General features: G+C 47.5%; 1 protein-coding gene across 1 annotated transcript in view; it reads right to left on the reverse strand.

The window, feature by feature from the left end:
* Positions 1-19,195, reverse strand: part of LOC115092958 (E3 ubiquitin-protein ligase HERC2-like) — a 2,733,734-nt gene that overhangs the window by 1,922,249 nt on the left and 792,290 nt on the right. Inside the window, 1 exon segment of the mRNA XM_029604466.1 lies at positions 9,151-9,346. Within this exon segment, the coding sequence (XP_029460326.1) occupies positions 9,151-9,346 (196 nt within the window).

The following is a 19,195-nucleotide window of genomic DNA, read 5'->3' on the forward strand; positions in this document are numbered from 1 at the left end:
GAGTCGGCCACCGGACTGAGGCTCCTACCTCTGAGGGACCACAGAAGTCAGCTCGGGAAACTCAACTGGGTGAGGGACCGAATGGTATCACCACAGGAGTGCGGGGCTCGTCTTCAGTAAGTTTTCTTCTAGGAATTTAGTTGTTTAGAATTTGGAAACACGCTCAGCGAGCGTGAGGTAGCTCCAAACTGCTTTGGAGACGGAAATTACTGAATTGCTACACTTCCTGTGGGGGTATATGTACCCGTGCTGACGTCAGATCCGTCTCCAACTGCTAGCACGAGCACACCATACCCACTTATTTTGAGTCCATCTGCTACACGCTAGGAAATGATATTTTTCATCGTTGTGCGTTGAAATATTTCCATGAAAATGGTAATAATGAAAAAGCCACTTAACTTATAGATGATGAATCTCAGATAAGTATCATTCTTGGCAGAACTTTCAGTAGAGTCCTGAAATCCATAGTCTTTAGTCCAGGAAAACTGTTTCAGTCACAGTCCTAGATGTAATGTGTCGCCCGACACGGTCTGTGTTTTGGAACGAATTTATTCCTCACGGGGCATTACTATTTTCAGCGCCTTCAATATTGCTAGCGCTTTCTGCTATATATTATATATTCAATGAAAGCAGAACAAAGATACGTCACAACAAAAATTGACAATTAAAATTAATGTCCAAAAAACTTTTAATGCAAGTATATTTGTTGTAACGACTAACACTGTTCCTATACCTTGTTAGAGCATATCTGCGTCTTCAGCATTTCTTCAATTGTGTCTAACAAAAGGCTCGTGGACTCAAAAGGCTTCTTATAGAGGCGGCATACGTGAAATTCAACATGAGTGAAGGCTTCTACTGGAAGTGACAAAAAATAAAAAAGGATTCCCAATAGGTTCTCCCACTTGTCAATCAGCCGGCGTTCAAAAACGTTATAGGATGGAATACCATTCAATGGCTAGATTTAAGCCATGTGGATTAACACTATTTAATTTGAAAATCCATTGTTGTTCTTTAAGATTTAATAAAGATTCAGGATCTCCCTCTCTCTCATCAATAGAAACATGATTAATAACCCTCCACTGAGATCCTCAAAATTATGCAGTGGGCTACTAGCGGAGCCTGTAATTTAGCTGTAGAAAGACAACTTCAATGTTCTATTAGTCGGGTGCGAATTGGACGGTTCATTTATCCCACATAAAATTTCTTGCAGGGGTACACAATAATGTAGATGATTAACTTAGGATTACAATTAGTGTTAACGTAGGCGTTATGACAAACCCCATTGTAATCAAACCCTGATGGTCCAGAAATAGTCGATGTACACATAGAGCATCTTGAACATGGCCAGTGTCCCACCGGGGCATGGATATCAGTCAAAGGAGGCTCAATGAAAAAGGACCGTACGAATATGTCCTGTAAGTTTTTCCCTCTACTATAAGCAATCAACGGTGGTTCCTTGAAAACAGAATGAACTTTCAAAATATGCCAATATTGTCTTATCAATCCGATGATATGCTTAACTTTCGTGGAATATCGCAAAATGAAAACCAGTGGGGAGTTAGAAGCAATATCAGACTTATCCAAGAGTAACCTCTGGCGTTCAGCATTACTCGCCCGTTTGTGTGCTTGCTTGATAACCTTCAATGGGTAATCACGATGTAATAATCTTCTGGACAAAGTGTTGGCTTGTAGTTGAAATTCCTGTTTAGTAGAGCATAGACGGCATAGCCGCAGAAATTGGCCCACAGGTAAATTCTTTTTAAGGTGGTAAGGATGAAAACTGGAAAAGTGTAATAATGTGTTCTTATCAGTAGATTTTCTGAAAATGGTAGTGATAAGGGAATTACCTTCTTTTATGGTAAGAATGTCAAAAAATTGATTTGTCATTGGTGATACTGCTTAGAGATGTGATACTGATAGCTTGTGCCGTCTGATAGATGAGATAACACCGTTTGTTCATAAACATGTCTGTCTTGTAACACCACTGCACCTCCCTTATCGGCTTATTTGAAAATAATTGATGTATTAAATCTTAAAGAACAATGGATTTTCAAATTAAATAGTGTTCATCCACATGGCTTAAATTTAGCCATTGAATGGTATTCCATCTAATAACATTTTCAAACGCCGGCTAATTGACAAGAGGGAGAACCTATTGGGAATCCTTTTGGGGTTTTTTGTGTCACTTCCGGTAGAAGCCATTACTCACGTTGAATTTCACGTATGCCGCCTCTATAAGAAGCCTTTTGAGTCCACGGGCCTTTTGTTAGACATAATTGAAGAAATGCTGTAGATGCAGATATGCTCTAACAATGTTGTGACCTCGCTTTGTTCTGCTTTCATTGAATATATAATATATTGCAGAAAAGGCTTTCAGTATTGAAGATGCTGAAAATACTAATGCCCTGTGAGAAAGGAATTCGTTCCGAAATACGGACCGTGTCGGGCGACACATTACATACATCTAGGACTGTGACCGAAACAGTTTTCCTGGGCTAAAGACTATGGATTTCAAGACTCTATTGAAAGTTCTGCCAAGAATGATACTTATCTGAGATTCATCATCTATAAGCTAAGTGGCTTTTTCATTATTAGCATTTTCACAGAATTATTTCAACGCACAACGATGAAAAAATATCATTATTTAAGTTTGTTGAGCTGAAACAATATTGAGTAATTGAATTATTTTTAAACACATGGGAGTTTTACATCATCACATAAAAATAAGACAGATGATTATATTTGGTGGCAAAATTGAAGATGTGGTTTGCACATTAAATGATGTGTGCTTATGAACACAACGATGCCCAATATGATGGTCATAAAAATTCATAACTAATGTTGAGATTACTTACCTGATAATCTCCTTTTCCTTAATGTAGACAGATGGACTCAGTACAAATGGGTATAGTATGCTCGTGCTAGCAGTTGGAGACGGATCTGACGTCAGCACGGGTGTATATATACCCCCACAGGAAGCGTAGCAACTTAGTAATCTTCCTTGCAAAAGCTGTTATGGATGAAGTACTGACGCTCAGTGAAAAGTGATACAGGATCCCCCTGACCGATTGACAGTAGCTGGAGACCCCCAGCATTTCCAACCGGAAAGCGTTAACACCTGGTGGAGTGTACGCCCTTATGGAAACAGATGACATGGCTTACCTTGAATCGGTGAAACCCATGTGCACAGGCAGCTGGGCGGGATGCTGAGTCCATCTGTCTACACTAAGGAAAAGGAGATTATCAGGTAAGTAATCTCAACATTTCCTGGCGTGTAGCCAGATGGACTCAGTACAAATGGGATGTACAAAAGCTTTCCTCCTAGCCTGGGCGGGAGGCTGCCTGAGGACCATGTAGTACCGCCCTCGCAAAAGCTGCGTCCTCCCTGGCCTGGACATCCAGACGGTAGAACCTGGAAAAGGTATGGAGGGAGGACCACGTCGCCGCTTTACAGATTTCTGCAGGCGACAGCATCCTGGATTCAGCCCAAGATGCCGCTTGTGCTCTGGTAGAATGAGCCTTCACCTTTAGAGGCGGAGACTTCCCAGCCTCCACGTAAGCTGCTCTGATAACTTCTTTAATCCAGCGGGCAATGGTGGGCCGAGAGGCCACCACACCTTGCTTCTTCCCGCTGTACAGGACGAACAGATGGTCTGTCTGTCGAACTTCTTGTGTTATTTCCAGATACCTGGGCAGTAATCTGCCGACGTCGAGATGGCGTAACAAACGCCCTTCTTCAGATTTCTTCAAACCCGCCGTAGTAGGCAAGGATATGGTTTGGTTAAGATGAAACTGTGAAACCACCTTAGGAAGAAAGGAGGGAACCGTCCGAAGATGGATAGCCTCAGGAATGATTCTCAGAAAGGGATCACGGCAGGACAGTGCTTGTAGCTCAGAGATGCGGCGTGCTGAGCACACCGCCAGCAAGAACACCATCTTCAAGGTTAGAGAACGAAGAGGTCTGAAGGTGGATCCCGCGAGGAAATCCAAAACAAGGTTGAGGTTCCATAAAGGCACAGGCCACTTCAGTGGCGGACGAATATGCTTGACTCCTTTCAGGAAACGAGACACATCTGGGTGCTTGGCAATGGTCTTGCCATCCCTCCTGGGGCCGTAGCAAGACAGCGCAGCCACCTGAACCTTGATGGAGCTGAGGGAGAGACCCTTCTGAAGTCCATCTTGCAGGAAATCCAACACAATAGGGATTGTGGTCGCATGCGGATTGGTGCCATGCGTGTCGCACCATGCTTCGAATATTCTCCAGATCCTTACGTAGGTGATGGATGTGGAAAACTTGCGAGCTCGGAGGAGTGTATCAATCACGGGCTCCGAGTAACCTCTTTTCTTCAGTCTAGCCCTCTCAATGGCCAGACCGTAAGAGAGAATTGAGCTGGATCCTCATGAAGGATGGGACCTTGACGTAGAAGGTCCTGGAGAGGAGGCAGGGGAAGAGGCTCCCCCGCCAGTAGTCTTCTCATGTCCGCGTACCAGGGTCTTCTTGGCCAGTCTGGTGCCACTAGAAGAACTAGGCCCCGGTGCTTCTGAATCTTGCGGATGATGGCACCCAGCAGCGGCCACAGAGGAAAAGCATATAGCAGAGTCCCTGGCGGCCACAGCTGAACCAGGGCATCGACGCCGAGTGAGAACGGATCGCGTCTGCGGCTGAAATAGCGGGGTACCTAAGCATTGGACCTGTCCGCCAGTAAATCCATGTCCGGAATTCCCCAGTGATCCACAATCCTCTGGAAGGCTGTGGGTGACAACTGCCACTCTCCTGGATGTAGGCTTTCTCTGCTGAGGAAGTCCGCCGCGGCGTTGTCCTTCCCAGCAATGTCGATGGCGGAGATGTCCTGAAGATTCGCCTCTGCCCAAGCCATCAGTGGGGCGATCTCCAGAGAGACTTGTCGGCTTCTGGTTCCGCCCTGACGGTTGATGTATGCCACCGTGGTGGCGTTGTCGGACATCACTCTGACTGCCCTGTTCTTCAGTCTGTGAGCAAATCGAAGGCATGGCAATCGGACAGCCCGGGCCTCTAGACGATTGATGTTCCACACCGACTCTTCTCTGTCCCACCGCCCTTGTGCGGTGAGTCCTTCGCAGTGTGCTCCCCAGCCGCTCAGGCTGGCATCTGTGGTGACCAGAGTCCACGTGGGTGATGACATCCTCGACCCCCTGCTCAGGTGGTTGGACTGCAACCACCACCGCAACTGGGTCCGTACTCTGGCCGGCAGAGGAAGGCGCGTGGAATAGGTCCGCAAGCGGGGGCTCCAGCGAGAGAGCAGGGAGTGTTGTAACGGCCTCATATGGGCCCTCACCCAAGGTACCACTTCCAGGGTGGATGTCCATGAGACCGAGAATCTGTAGATAATCCCAAGCTATGGGCCGGCTGGCTCCCATCAAGTACTGGAGACGCTGCTGAAGTTTCAACTTCCTCTTGGCCGTGAGACTGACTGTGTCTGCCCGGGTGTCGAACTGCACTCCCAGGTATTCCAGGGACTGGGAAGGCTGTAGGCAGCTCTTGCTGAGGTTGATAACCCAGCCCAAGCTTTCCAGAAGGGCGATCACTCTGTCGGTTGTCCGAATGCTCTCCTCTCGAGATTTCGCCCTGATCAGCCAGTCGTCTAGGTAGGGATGGACCAGAATTCCTTCCCTCCTGAGTGCCGCTGCTACCACTACGACCACCTTGGTGAAGGTCCGCGGTGACGTGGCCAACCCGAAGGGCAGAGCCCAAAACTGGAAGTGGCGTCCTAGAATCTTGAAGCGTAGGTAGCGCTGATGATCCGGATGGATCGGGATATGCAGGTAGGCTTCTGACAGGTCTAATGCCGTGAGAAATTCTCCTGGCTGCACTGCGGCCTCCAAACTGCTTTGGAGACAGAAATTACTAAGTTGCTACGCTTCCTGTGGGAGTATATATACACCCGTGCTGACGTCAGATCCGTCTCCAACTGCTAGCACGAGCATACTATACCCATTTGTACTGAGTCCATCTGGCTACACGCCAGGAAATTGTTTTTGTTGTGTTAGTCTCTTCACATTTTTATTTACTTAAAGACTTTCATGTAAATTGTGTTATTTTGACCAATATAAAGTTTGCAGAATTTTGCAGAATTTTAAGTTTTTGTGCACAGAATTCCCGAAGGAGTACTCTATGTGTGACACAGCATGTGTGTGAGAGTGAGACAGCATGTGAGAAGAAGACAAGTGGAGAGAGAAGAAACAAAGGAAAAAAAGACCCTGTAAAATGAATTGGACAAAGACCAAGAAAGGGAGCATGGAAAAAAAGCCTGGGATCCACTGATCAGAAAAATAAGATGAGCTAGCAAAGGTAAAAAAAAATGTTTTGAAATTTTTAGTGACTGGCACATGTTATTTTAAGGAATGTGCATTACATGTTTGAATTTTGTTGTTTTGGGCTTTCCATTTTATTTTTGTCTGCATGTTTCTGTTTCTAATTTGCAGTCCCTTATTCTGTATCTGATTCTGCATGTGTAACTGAGGTGCAGTATGTCTGCTGGTATGTAGTTTTTCTATAGGGCTTTGTAGCAGTACTATTTTTTCTGATAACACCAGTAGATGGTGTATTAGTGTTCTAGGGCATGGTATAATATCTACATTGCTGTTATGTCATAGATAAGGCTGCTGCAGTTTAATTCCTGAGACAGTGTTGGTATGGCATGAGATGGCAAAGTTTTAGGTGTCTTTTGCTTTTGTTTTGTAAGTGTTTATGTTCTTAAGACTGTTTGGCAGAAAAGGGTTTGCATTTAATGAGATCAGTGTGTATGTGGCAGAGGAGAACTGCGTGTTCATGTGCATGAGAGGCTGAGGAGTGAATGAGATGCATGAGAATGTGTTTGTGTGTGTGAGAATGAGCAAGTATGCTTAAGAGAGTATGAGAGTGTGTTGCATCCGGTCGCAGATGGCTGCCTCACCTCTTTTTTTGCCTCTCCTCCTTGGGTAAAATGGCTGCATCCGGGGCCGAGTGCCGAAACCCTCGGCATCTCCAACTCAGCATGGGCGTCCCTGTCCGCCATGCTCCTTCCCGTGGCCTCCTAGGGCGCGCACATGCTGCCTATGCTTATCTACACATCATGGCGGGAACCGGGGCGTCCCCACCGCATGATGTCAACACCTCCAGGTATTTAAGCCTCTGCTCCACTTCCAACTAACGAGTTAGCAAGGTCTTCGGTTTAGCTCCTCTAACCGCTTCTAAGCTGCACGCTTAGACTCCTCGCTACCCTCCAGGGTATCTCGCTCCTGAAGAAGCTCTGGGCACCCGCTCCTCGGGGGCCTCTCGCTTCCAACTACCCTTCGGGGTTTCTACTAACTAGACAACTGCTCCTCAGGGGTCTTTCTTCTTTTTCAGGATTGTCTGCGCTCCCAGGTACTCTCTCCTCAAGGGTCTATACAGCTCAGCATATCCTGCATCATGGACCTCGGGTTCACCTTCACCATCAACCAGGAGGATCAGCACTACTCTTCAGTGAGTACCTTTATGAACCAGCTTTCCATACCACCCACCAGGTTCAACTTATCCCGCTCTGCGGAACACTACCAACCTTGTACATCTGAGTGAGACTTCTACACCTGAGGCTGTCTGGACGTATTGGCACCTTGCTGGACTTCAGTGCCATACCTTCCTGCATTTCTACCATCTATCTACAGCAGTACAATAAAGTTTTTCATCTCCAGTGTCTACTCTCTGAGGCTAGCCTATCTCTGTGGTTCCCAACGGGGCCCCTCCCCATGGGAGGAGTCATCTCCACAGAGTCTAAGAGTCCACTATGCCACAAACCCAACAGAGTGACTCTGCAAGTGTTTTAGAGTGTGTGTGCATGTGAGAAAATATGTATGCATGCTGCTACCAATGATTCCTCTAAGTATTGCTTTGCTGTGAGCATAAAATTGATATGCATTTTGCATCACAGAAAGTAGTACTCACAGGGTAATGAAGCCAAAAAATTTTCCTCACAAGTCAAAATTGGAGAAATTACTTACCTGATAATTTCGTTTTCCTTAGTGTAGACAGATGGACTCAGAACCAATGGGTATAGTGTACTCGTGCTAGCAGTTGGAGACGGATCAGATTTCAATCTGACGTCAGCCCCTAGTACATATACCCCTGCAGGAAGTGCAGATCCTCAGTATTCTTCCTTGCAAAGCATTGTGGATATATGTTTGACTGACCAATTGGTTAATTTGATTAACTTGTATAACTTCGTAACTATATAAACGTTATAACTTGATTAACTGGATTAATTTGAACTGGTTGATTGAGTATAGCTGGAGGCCGCCAGGGAGCTCAACCGGAAAGCATAGACACCCAGCCGGGTGGAGACCTAGGTAATCGAAAAGGAGGCTTACCCTTGAATCATTTGCAATACCATGCGTGATGGCAGCCAAGGGCGGGCTGCTGAGTCCATCTGTCTACACTAAGGAAAACGAAATTATCAGGTAAGTAATTTCTCCATTTCCTAGCTCCACTCAACAGCTAGTAAATTAAAATCTTCCACAAGCATCACCTCCATCATAATGTAGTTATATATGTGTCTGTCTATACCTATTTATTGTATTTATTTATTTACCTGTTTTTATATACCAACATTCACCCGAGGGTATCACATCGGTTTACATGATGTTTAGTGAGATAGTGTGATTACAGGTCACTTTATCTTTACATTGAGGCAGTATGAAGCTGGCGCAAAGTAGATAGTGAAGTATAGTTATGAGAAAGTTAGGATTATAATATGTACCTATATCCAAGTTTATACCTATAAAGTTTATATAATATTTGGATATAATAAATATCCAGGTTTATATAATATTATACCTATATCCAAGTTTAGTTGCCTGGCCTTAAATTCTATAGATGATGCTGATACAAATGGAAGTATCATTTAACCACCACATAAACCCTGCATTTCAATTGCTTTAATAGGGTTTTATGTAGTTTTGTATTTATATAATCTGTTACTTCAATCCCCTTTCTGTTTACCTTGTCTTTAATTATCAGATTATACCCATTGTTTCCAAACGATGAGCAATTATGCCTGTAGACGTTTATATAATAATAATTGCAGAAATATTTGTGGTAAATTGCTTTGCCAATTAATACAGCACATAATTTTTATTGTCATAGTATTTTCCTACCTCTTTTTTTCCTTTTCTCTCGAATTATCTTCTGAGCTATTCTTCTCCAGCGAGGTAAAGAGCTAAGGAGTTTAAGCTTGGACATGACAGAAATGTCATTGCAGACAGCAGGACGTAGCTCATTGAACAGAAATCTCAAACGTTCAATAACAGGAGCACATACTTCTTTGTAGGAGCGACCTTGTTCTTGATGGGTCTACAGTAAAGTATGGATTTCAACATTCAATGAATGACATTTTAACACAGAAACATGATAGCAGAAAAAAGACCATTACAACCTATCTAGTTTACCCATCCACACCAGCTTCCCTACCACTCCCCTCAGAGATCCTCTGTGTTTATCCCATGCTTTCTTGAATTCAGATGTCTCCACATCATCCATGGAGAGGCTGTTCCATGCATCTACTACCCTCCCTGTAAAAAGAAATATTTCCTTAGATTACTTCCGAGCCTATCCCATTTCACCCTCATCCCATAAACTCTAGTTAAAAAGCTTATTTTCTTTTGAAAAAGGCCCACCTCCTCTGCATGAAAACCTTGCAGTAATTTAAAGGTCTCTATCATATTTCCCTCTCTCGCCATTCCCATCCTACATTTCAGTCTGTCCCCATAGCTATCCTCTAGATAGACTGCAACTGGTTTATATCCATTTAAAAATGTGGACTCCAGAACTGTATACAGTATTCCATATGAGATCTCAAATAATACACCTTGGTTTTCTCAATCTCTGCATACTCTCAAATCTATAGTTAGATCTAAAGAACGTAAATGGAGGAAGAATAAATCTACACAGACAAAGAATGATTATTATAGTACATTAAGGCGTTACAATAAAGAAATTAATAAAGCTAAAAAATCCTTTTTCTCAAAAAAAATTGTGGAAGCCCATGGTAATCCCAATGTCTTGTTTAACATAGTGAAATCTTTAACTGTTATTAACAATTCAAATAATTCTAATTATAACATAGATGATTGTAATAAAATAGCGTGTCATTTTCAAAACAAAATTTAAACTATTTCAAAAGAATTCCAACATTTGCCAATTCCAACTTTTAAAGACCCTCCAATGCAATTATCTTGGATGGAATTTGATCCTATTACAGATTCAACTATTCTGAAAATAATTCAGAAACAAAAAGTCACCAATTCTCCTCTCAATCCCTGTTCAGGGAAATTATTTAAAGCCATTGCTCCCTATACATGTCAGTTTCTAAGTAACTTAGTTAACCAATCCCTATCTTCTGGTATTTTTCCTGACAATCTAAAAAAAATTGCCATCCTTCCTATTCAGAAAAATAAATCGAAAGATCCCCTAGATCTTAGTAATTTGAGGCCAATAGCATTGATTCCTTCATTGGCTAAACTTATAGAATCAGCAGTTTTAAAACAACTTTCTAACTTCCTGAGTGACAATGATATTTTGCATGCAGGTCAGCATGGCTTTAGGAAAGGCCATTCGACAGAAACTCTATTATTATCTTGTTTTGATACAGTTTTTCGAGGGTTTGACGCTTATACAGATTACATTCTTATTTCTTTGGATATATCCGCCGCATTCGATACCCTCAATCATCATATACTTCTAGCAGGTTTACAGTCTATAGGCATTCAATCCACTGTTTTGTCCTGGTTTCGATCTTTTCTAACAAATCGTTCTTTATATGTACATGTTAATAACCATTGTTCAGATTCATTCAATTCTTCATCTGGGGTTCCACAGGGTTCATCATTGTCTCCATTACTCTTTAACATATATTTGCTTCCTCTTTGTCATATTCTCACAACTTTAAATGTATACTTCCGAATATATGCTGACGATATTCAGTTACTCTTTCCTTTAAAAAATTCATGGTCTGAAACTTTTTCTCTAATATCTTTGGTCCTTACTACGATCAACACATGGTTAGACCACAACCGTTTAAAATTGAACCCTTCAAAAACTATGATTACACATCTTTCATCCATTTCAGAATCTTCTATAGGCCCTCCTTCTCATCTAAACTTTAAAGGTATTTTAATTCCTGTCAGTACTTCATCTATCAGTTTAGGTATTACAATCAATTCCAATCTTTCTATGGTTAATCATATTTCCAACATTACAAAAAAATCTTTCTATAAATTACATTTATTGAAAAGAATTTGACCTCTTCTTTTTTTCAAAGATTATCGTACAGTATTACAGTCTTTAATTTTTTCAGGTATGGATTATTGCAACGCCTTATTCTTAGGTTTATTCTGATTCTGTTTTATATCCTCTACAAATGATACAGAACTCTGCTGCTCGGGTGTTAGTAGGTATTTCACGTCGAACTCACATCACACCAGTCTTACTTTCACTTCATTGGCTACCGATTAAATATCAAATTCAATTTAAAGTATTATCAATTATTCATTCTCTCATCTATAATACTTCTACATGGCTATGTACCAATCTTCGCATATATAAACCTACCAGACATCTCAGATCCTTTTCAAAAAATTTATTAGATATTCCTACTGTCAAATTGGCAAAACTTGAACTAACCAGGAAGAGAGCATTCTCGGTGGCAGGTCCTGTTTTATGGAATTCACTTCCAGATTATCTCCGTCTTACTTCATCAATACAACAGTTCAAAAAACTATTGAAAACCTATCTATTTCAGAAAGCGTATACCTTAACCACTAATTCATAAAACAACTTTCATTCATTTCAACTGCTTCCTCTCAATTTTTACAATATCCACTATTCATAAAACAACTTTCACTCATTCCAACTGCTTCCTCTCAATTTATACAATATTCACATGACATAATATTTTTTCCTGTTGTTAATTTATTTGAAAACTGCTGGACATGAATGTACACTGCGCTATGTTAGCTTTTTATTTGTTTTATTTTGTTTTATTTTGTCTAGTTTATTTATTGTGTATGTTTGGTTGTAAACCGTTTTGATTAATTCTTTGAATTGTAAAAGCGGTATATAAACATTTTTAAATAAATAAATAAATAAATAAAATAATAACAGGAACTTACATAAGAATATAATATAGGAAAATTAGTTTCTTACCTGATAATTTTCGTTCCTGTAGTACCAAGGATCAGTCCAGGACACCTGGGTTGTGACTCCGCACCAGTAGATGGAGACAGACTAAAACTTGTGGGCGGAGCCATATATGCCCCTGTGCCAGTCACAGCCCCTCAGTCATACGTAATGTCAAAGTAGAAAACACAACCAGAGAACTAAAACCAAAACTAGCTAGAAACCGCCAATAGAACGGGGAAAGAAACACCCCTTCTGGAAACGTGCTCTCCACCGAGAGAGCTAAACAAGCGGATCCGATTAGACCAGACCAATGAGTGGACTCTCTGTTACTTTAACGTAGCACTGCGGGCGGGATCCTGGACTGATCCTTGGTACTACAGGAACGAAAATTATCAGGTAAGAAACTAATTTTCCTTTCCCTGTACGTACCAGGATCAGTCCAGGACACCTGGGATGTACCAGAGCCAACTTACCGAGGGTGGGAAGCAGAGAGTCCCGCTCGGAGTACCCTCTCTCCAAATCCCACGGAATCGGTAGCCCGGACATCCAACCAGTAATGCCGGATAAAAGAATGCAACGACTTCCAGGTGGCCGCCCTACAAATCTCGAGGCTACACCTGAGAAGCTTCCGCCCAAGACGCAGCTGGAGAGCGAGTCGAGGGAGCCCGAAGACCCACGGGAAGTGGTTTTCCCCCGCACCAAGTACGCCGAACCAATGGCCTCCTTGAGCCAACGGGCGATCGTTGTGCGGGACGCTGCAACTCCTTACTTTGGACCAGAGAACAAAACAAACAGCTGAGCTGTGACCCGACATGGATAAGGGACCTCCAGACAGCGAAGGAGGGATCTCCGCACGTCAAGCTTCCGGAATTCCCTCGCTTCTGGATCAGAGGGCTCCCGGACCGCGAAAGCGGACAGCTCATTCAGAAATACACCAGAAGGGTTCCCTACAGGACAAAGCCTGTAACTCAGAAACACGCCGTGCCGAAGCAATCGCCACCAAGAACACCGTCTTCAACGTGAGATCCTGAATAGATAAGCGTTTCAAGGGTTCAAACAGCGCCGCGCATAAAGCGGAGAGAACCGAATGGAGGTTCCAAGCCGGACAGGGGAGACGCAATGGAGGACGAAGGTGTTGAGCTCCCCGAAGGAAACTGGAGATATCCGGGTGAAGAGCCAGGAAACTACCACGGACCTTACCTCGCAAACAACCAATCGCCGCCACTTGGACCCGTAGGGAACTACAAGCCAGACCTTTGGCAAGACCTGCCTGGAGGAACGCCAGAATGTAGGAGATAGAAGCCGCAGTAGGGACCACCCCACGCTGCACGCACCATTCCTCAAAATCCACCCAGACAGGGACATAAGCCAGGGACGTCGCCTGTTTCCTGGAATGTAGCAACGTGGCTACCACCGCATCTGAGTAATCTTTTCTCTTCAGTCGATTCCTCTCAAAAACCATGCCGCGAGGCAGAAGTGATCCGCATTCTCCAAACAGACGGGGCCCTGATGGAGTAGACCCGCCATTCCCTGGAGCTGAAGGGGTGCCGCCACTGTGAGCTGAACAAGGTCTGCGAACCACGGCCGGCGCAGCCACTCCGGTGCCACCAGGAGCACGTTGGCTGGGTGCAACTCTATGCGCCGCATAATCTTGCTGATCGGCCACGGGGGAAACCACGTACAGCAGAACATCCGTCGGCCCGGGAAGCGCCAACGCCTCGATGCCTTCTGCCTCCCTTTCTCGACTTCGACTGAAAACATCGCGGAGCCTTCGCGTTGTGCCACGTGTCCATCAGACCCATGTGGGGCACTCCCCACGTTTCGCAAATGAGAAGAAACGCTTCGTCCGCCAGCTCCCACTTACCGGGAGCCAGGCGATGCCGGCGGAGAATATCCGCCTGAACGTTGTCGACTCCTGCACTGTGAGAGGCTGCTATGTTGCTGAGATGTAACCCTGACCAGATCATTAAGCGCTGAGCCTCCTCCGCCACCTGTGGGCTCCTTGTCCCGCCTTGGCGGTTGATGTAGGCCACGGTGGTCGCGTCGTCCGACAACACTCGGACCTCCTTTCCCCGCACTACCGGTAGGAAGGCTTGCAGAGCCTGACGGACCGCTCTGGTCTCTAGTCTGTTGATAGACCACTGGGCTAGCGACACTGACCATAGGCCTTGGACCGAGCTCCCTAGGCAGACCGCTCCCGGACCGGAGAGGCTGGCATCCGCGGTCACCACCGTCCAATTGGGCACCAGAAGAGACACTCCAGAGGACAGATGACTGGAACCCAGGCACCAGAACAGGCTGGACCTCGCGAGTCCCCCTAGTGGAAGCGGTAAGTGGAACTCCTCGGAAACCAGCGCCCAGCAAGATAGTAAGGACGATGGTAAAAACCGCAGATGAGCGAACGCCCAGTAAACCAGCGCAAGCGTGGAAGCCATAGAGCCCAGGACCGTAAGGCAGTCGCAGACCTGCGGCTGGCGGAGAGACAAGAAGCGCATTACTTGAGCTGGCAGCTCATATCACCGTTCACGACGTGTCGAGAACGGCTCCCAGATATTCCAAGGTCCACGAGGGTGCCCGATGACTCTTGTTGAAGTTGACCATCCATCCTAGGGACTGCCAAGGTATAGGACCCTGGTCAACCGACAACCGACATTGGTGGACTCGGGCGAAGCCCGAGGATCAATCGTCCAGGGACGGATGGACCAGGAGATGATACTGGCGCAGCCGCGCCGCCACCGCGACCATCACCTACGTGAACGTGCGGGGGCCGTCGCGAGACCAACCGGGAGCGCTTGAAACTGGCAGTGCCGTCCTAGAACGCAGAACCTGAAGAAGTGCAGGAACGACGGCTGAATGCCTATGCGATGATACGCCTCCGCGAAATCCAGGGAGGACAGAAAACTCGCCGGGCCGCCCCACAGCAATTACCGACCGAATCGACTCCATTTTGAAGTGAGAAACACGAAGGCATCGGTTCACTCCACCAAGATCCAGAATAGATCTGTCCGTGCTGCCTGTCTTGGGGACAACGAAGGAAATGGAGTAACGGCCCCTGCCGTGCGGTTGACCAGAACGGAGGAGGCAGCCGAGTCTGATCACGCGGAGGACCCACTGGTCTGACGTTACACCGGCCCATCTCTCTACAACTGAAATCAACCGCGCCCCGACGTTGGGAACGGCGTGCTGTGGCTGCGGTGAGAGAGCGAGAGGCCGACCACCTTTCATTGCAAAGCTTAGGACCCCTGCGCTCGCCAGGGCTCCCTTGTTGCCCCCGAAAGGACTGCTGCTGCCATGGCGGGGTCCGGGAGGAAGAAGCCCTATACGACTGACCAGGAGACTTTGGAGGACGCGACGTCCTGGAGCACAAAAGCGGGCCCTGGCCGGAAATGAAAACCGCGCCCTGAAGTTATCCTCGGGCATCATTCGATCTCCGGCAAGGGAGAGAGCTGACCCATAGCGTTCGTGACCTAGAGGTGCAAAGCCGGAGTATCCTATTCTCGATAAAGCAGGGCTGACACAGAGAGGTGAAAAGGAATGAAGCCCAGCCGAGACTACCCCCAGCGGGGTGGCGATGCTCAACCCCTCCAGGATGGCGGGAATCAGGGGCCAGCTCCTTCCTGATGAAGAGGCGGACCAAGCTCGAGTAATCCCCTTCCGAAGGCTTCGTCTGGCCTGCCGCCCCCAGCGGCAGCGTGCCATCCCCCTCAGCCCCCCTCGGAGGCGGGGAGGGCGCCTTGGAAATCTCCGGACTAGACGATTCAAACGTCGACATCTCCCTCAGCCCCCCTCGGAGGAGGGGAGGACACCTAGGAAATTACCGGATCCGATGAGTCAGAGGTAGGGACCGTGCGCAAACCAGGCGGTATGACCCGCAACGGGCGTTTGGCTATGAATCGCCCCACCGCGATCTGCGGCCGAGTACGCGTCCGGTCCTAACATGATTGGCCTCTCAGGCTCCCCGCCTGGCCAGAAGGTCGCTTGTGGGCTCTGCAGCCTTAAAGGCCCTATGCCTGGCCAAAGAAAACCAGGTACAAAGAGTCCCTCAGAGTTCGTGGCGTGTCTCCCCCGGCCCTCCCCCGGCCCTCCCCCCCCCCCACCGCCTCCAATGGCAAACAGACCGCGGAGCCGGCGACAGGGGGGGGGGGGGGGGGAGAACGGAAATGAGGGCAAAACCCCCGGGGCCTGCCGCGCTTGGTGTCGCGCTCGACGCCGCACCAAGATGGCCGACTTTCCTGCCAATTTCGCGCGAGAGGTCTGTGTAGATTTTTTTTTTTTTAAATCTTTGCCCGCGGCAGGCAGAAAACTGCTTGGGGAAGGCCGCCGGACGGACCCCGACCGACCAAGGACGCCGCCAGAGAGAAATGCCGCCGCCGAACAAGCACCCCCCGAAGCAAGGCCAACGATACTGTGCCCCGCGTTTCGCTGCCTGAGGAGAGCCGAGCTCGCCAGAGGTGCGCGGTGCCGGAGCCGCAAGTCGAGCAGGCCAACCCATGCGGCCTGCTCAGAAGAGGGACGAAAAACGCAAAATGAAAAAGAGAGAAGGAGAGGAGGAGAGAGGAAACGCCGAAAGCGACCGCTGCCGAAGAGAAACAGGCGCGCTGAAAAGAAAACTGCTCCGTTTTTTTTTTTTTTTTTTACCTGGAGCTGTCCCTCGCAGCGGTCCGGCGGTCTGGCCGGGGCGAGGGAACCGGGCTCCCCGGTATCACCCCGGCTGGGCAGGAACTAACCCCGGATCCGCGACCCGTAGCCCAGCAAGTGCTCTAACAGGGGGAATGGTCCCCTCAGGACCTGGTAACCCCTTGGGAGCAAACGACCGAGCCGCCGGGCCGACCGAAGAAGCCAAGAGCCGAGGCATGCCGGCGAAATGCGGCGAACCGGAGAGCCGAGTAACAAAGGTAAAATTAAGGCGACCGACCTCCCCCCTGCCAGCAGCGCCCCCCCCCCCCCGGAGCGGCGACGCGAAGGAACAGAGCCGGAAACAAAATCAACAACTTTCAATTTTTTTATTTTTTTTTTAAACAAAAAACCCTGTCACTGTCCACCGTCCTGGAGCCCTAATCCAGCAGGGGTGAGTGAACCGGGCTCCCCGGTGTCACCCCTGACGCTGCTACTGGTAAAGCCGGGTCCTCGACCCTAGCAGCGGCCTCAACCGGGGGAGGGTAGTCCCCTCAGGACCTCTCAACCCCCCTGGGAGGCAGGGCGGACGGGACGTCAGTGACAATTTAGAACGCAAAACTCAAATTCCCAAAAGAAAACACCTGTAGCCTAAAACTGGCCTAAAACTGGCCTAAAACCAAGAAAAAGAACCAACCCTGACGGAGTACCAGAACCAGGGCAGGCAGGAGCTGTGACCGCACCTGCACCATCTACTGGAGACAGAGTAAGACTGAGGGGCTGTGACTGGCACAGGGGCATATATGGCTCCGCCCACAAGTTTTAGTCTGTCTCCATCTACTGGTGCGGAGTCACAACCCAGGTGTCCTGGACTGATCCTGGTACGTACAGGGAAATGCCTTTCTGGGTCAGAATCAAGGCCAATATCCTGTCTCCAACAGTGGGCAATCCAAGTTATAAGTACCTGCTAGTACCCAAACATTAAACAAATCCCATGCTACTAATGCTGGCAACAAGCAGTTTATGGACTTCTCCTCCAGGAACTTATAAGAAAATTATTACTTACCTGCTAATTTTCGTTCCTGTAGTACCATGGATCAGTCCAGACCGTGGGTTATGTCCCCAATCCAGCAGATGGAGTCAGCCAAAACTTTGAGGGGGCGTCACCATAAGTAGAACTACCCCCTCTGCAGGAGTTCAGTATCGAGTATATCAAAGCCCGAGTAGAAAAACCCGAACCCCCTCATTGAATCAAGTTTATAGAAAATTGGCAACAACCAGCCATGTAACTGTAATAACAGACTAACAGTGGGCGTCCTACAACGGGTAGGAGGCAACAAAGACAACACGTCAACTTGTGAGGCGCTGATGCTGGGACAACAGTGAAAAATGGACAAGTGGTGAAGTACAGATACCCTTACCGTTCCCACGAGCAAGATGAAGCAGGAGTAGAAAACCCAAAAGCGGTGGGCGTCTGGACTGATCCATGGTACTACAGGAACGAAAATTAGCAGGTAAGTAATAATTTTCTTTTCCCTGTACGTACCTGGATCAGTCCAGACCGTGGGATGTACCCAAGCTTCCCTAAATCGGGTGGGGTCCTGCGAGGCCTGCTCGGAGAACCTGTTCACCAAAATGTCCCGTGACTGAAGAGGCGAGGTGTAGGCGGTAATGCCTCGCGAACGTGTGCAACGACTTCCAGGTAGCCGCCCGACAGATCTCCTGGGATGAGACCGAGCGCGCCTCCGCCCAGGAGGCCGCCTGAGACCTTGTAGAATGCGCTACAATGCCAGGCGGAGGCGTCCGCCCCGCCCCAACATACGAAGCGGCAATACCCGCCTTCAGCCATCTCGCAATGGTTGTCTTGGAGGCCTGGGAGCCTTTCTTCGGACCGGACCAAAGGACAAATAGATGGTCGGAAGTCCGGAACTCGTTGGTAGCCTCCAGGTATATACGCAGTGTGCGTTGAACATCCAAGAGTCGGAGAGACTTCGGCTCGGAGGCGGAGAAGGACGGCAACTCCACCGTCTGGTTCACATGAAAAGCAGAGACCACCTTCGGTAGGAAGGAAGGGACGGTGCGGATTGAGACTCCCGAGTCGGAGAACCGGAGGTAGGGTTCCCTGCACGATAGCGCTTGTAACTCTGATATACGCCGAGCGGAGCAGATTGCCACCAGAAATACCGCCTTGAAGGTGAGATCCTTGAGTGTCGCGGTGCGCAAAGGTTCGAACGGAGGCCCCGACAGGGCTCGCAGCACCAGGTTGAGACTCCAGGAGGGACAAGGGTCCCGTAGCGGAGGCCGGAGGTGCTTGACACCCTTGAGGAACCGAGCAATGTCCGCGTGCTGCAAGAGAGAGCCCCCATCACGCAACAACGAACCAAGAGCGGCAACTTGGACTCTCACCGA

This window comes from Rhinatrema bivittatum, chromosome 5 (assembly GCF_901001135.1).
Source record: "Rhinatrema bivittatum chromosome 5, aRhiBiv1.1, whole genome shotgun sequence".
NCBI lineage: Eukaryota > Metazoa > Chordata > Amphibia > Gymnophiona > Rhinatrematidae > Rhinatrema > Rhinatrema bivittatum.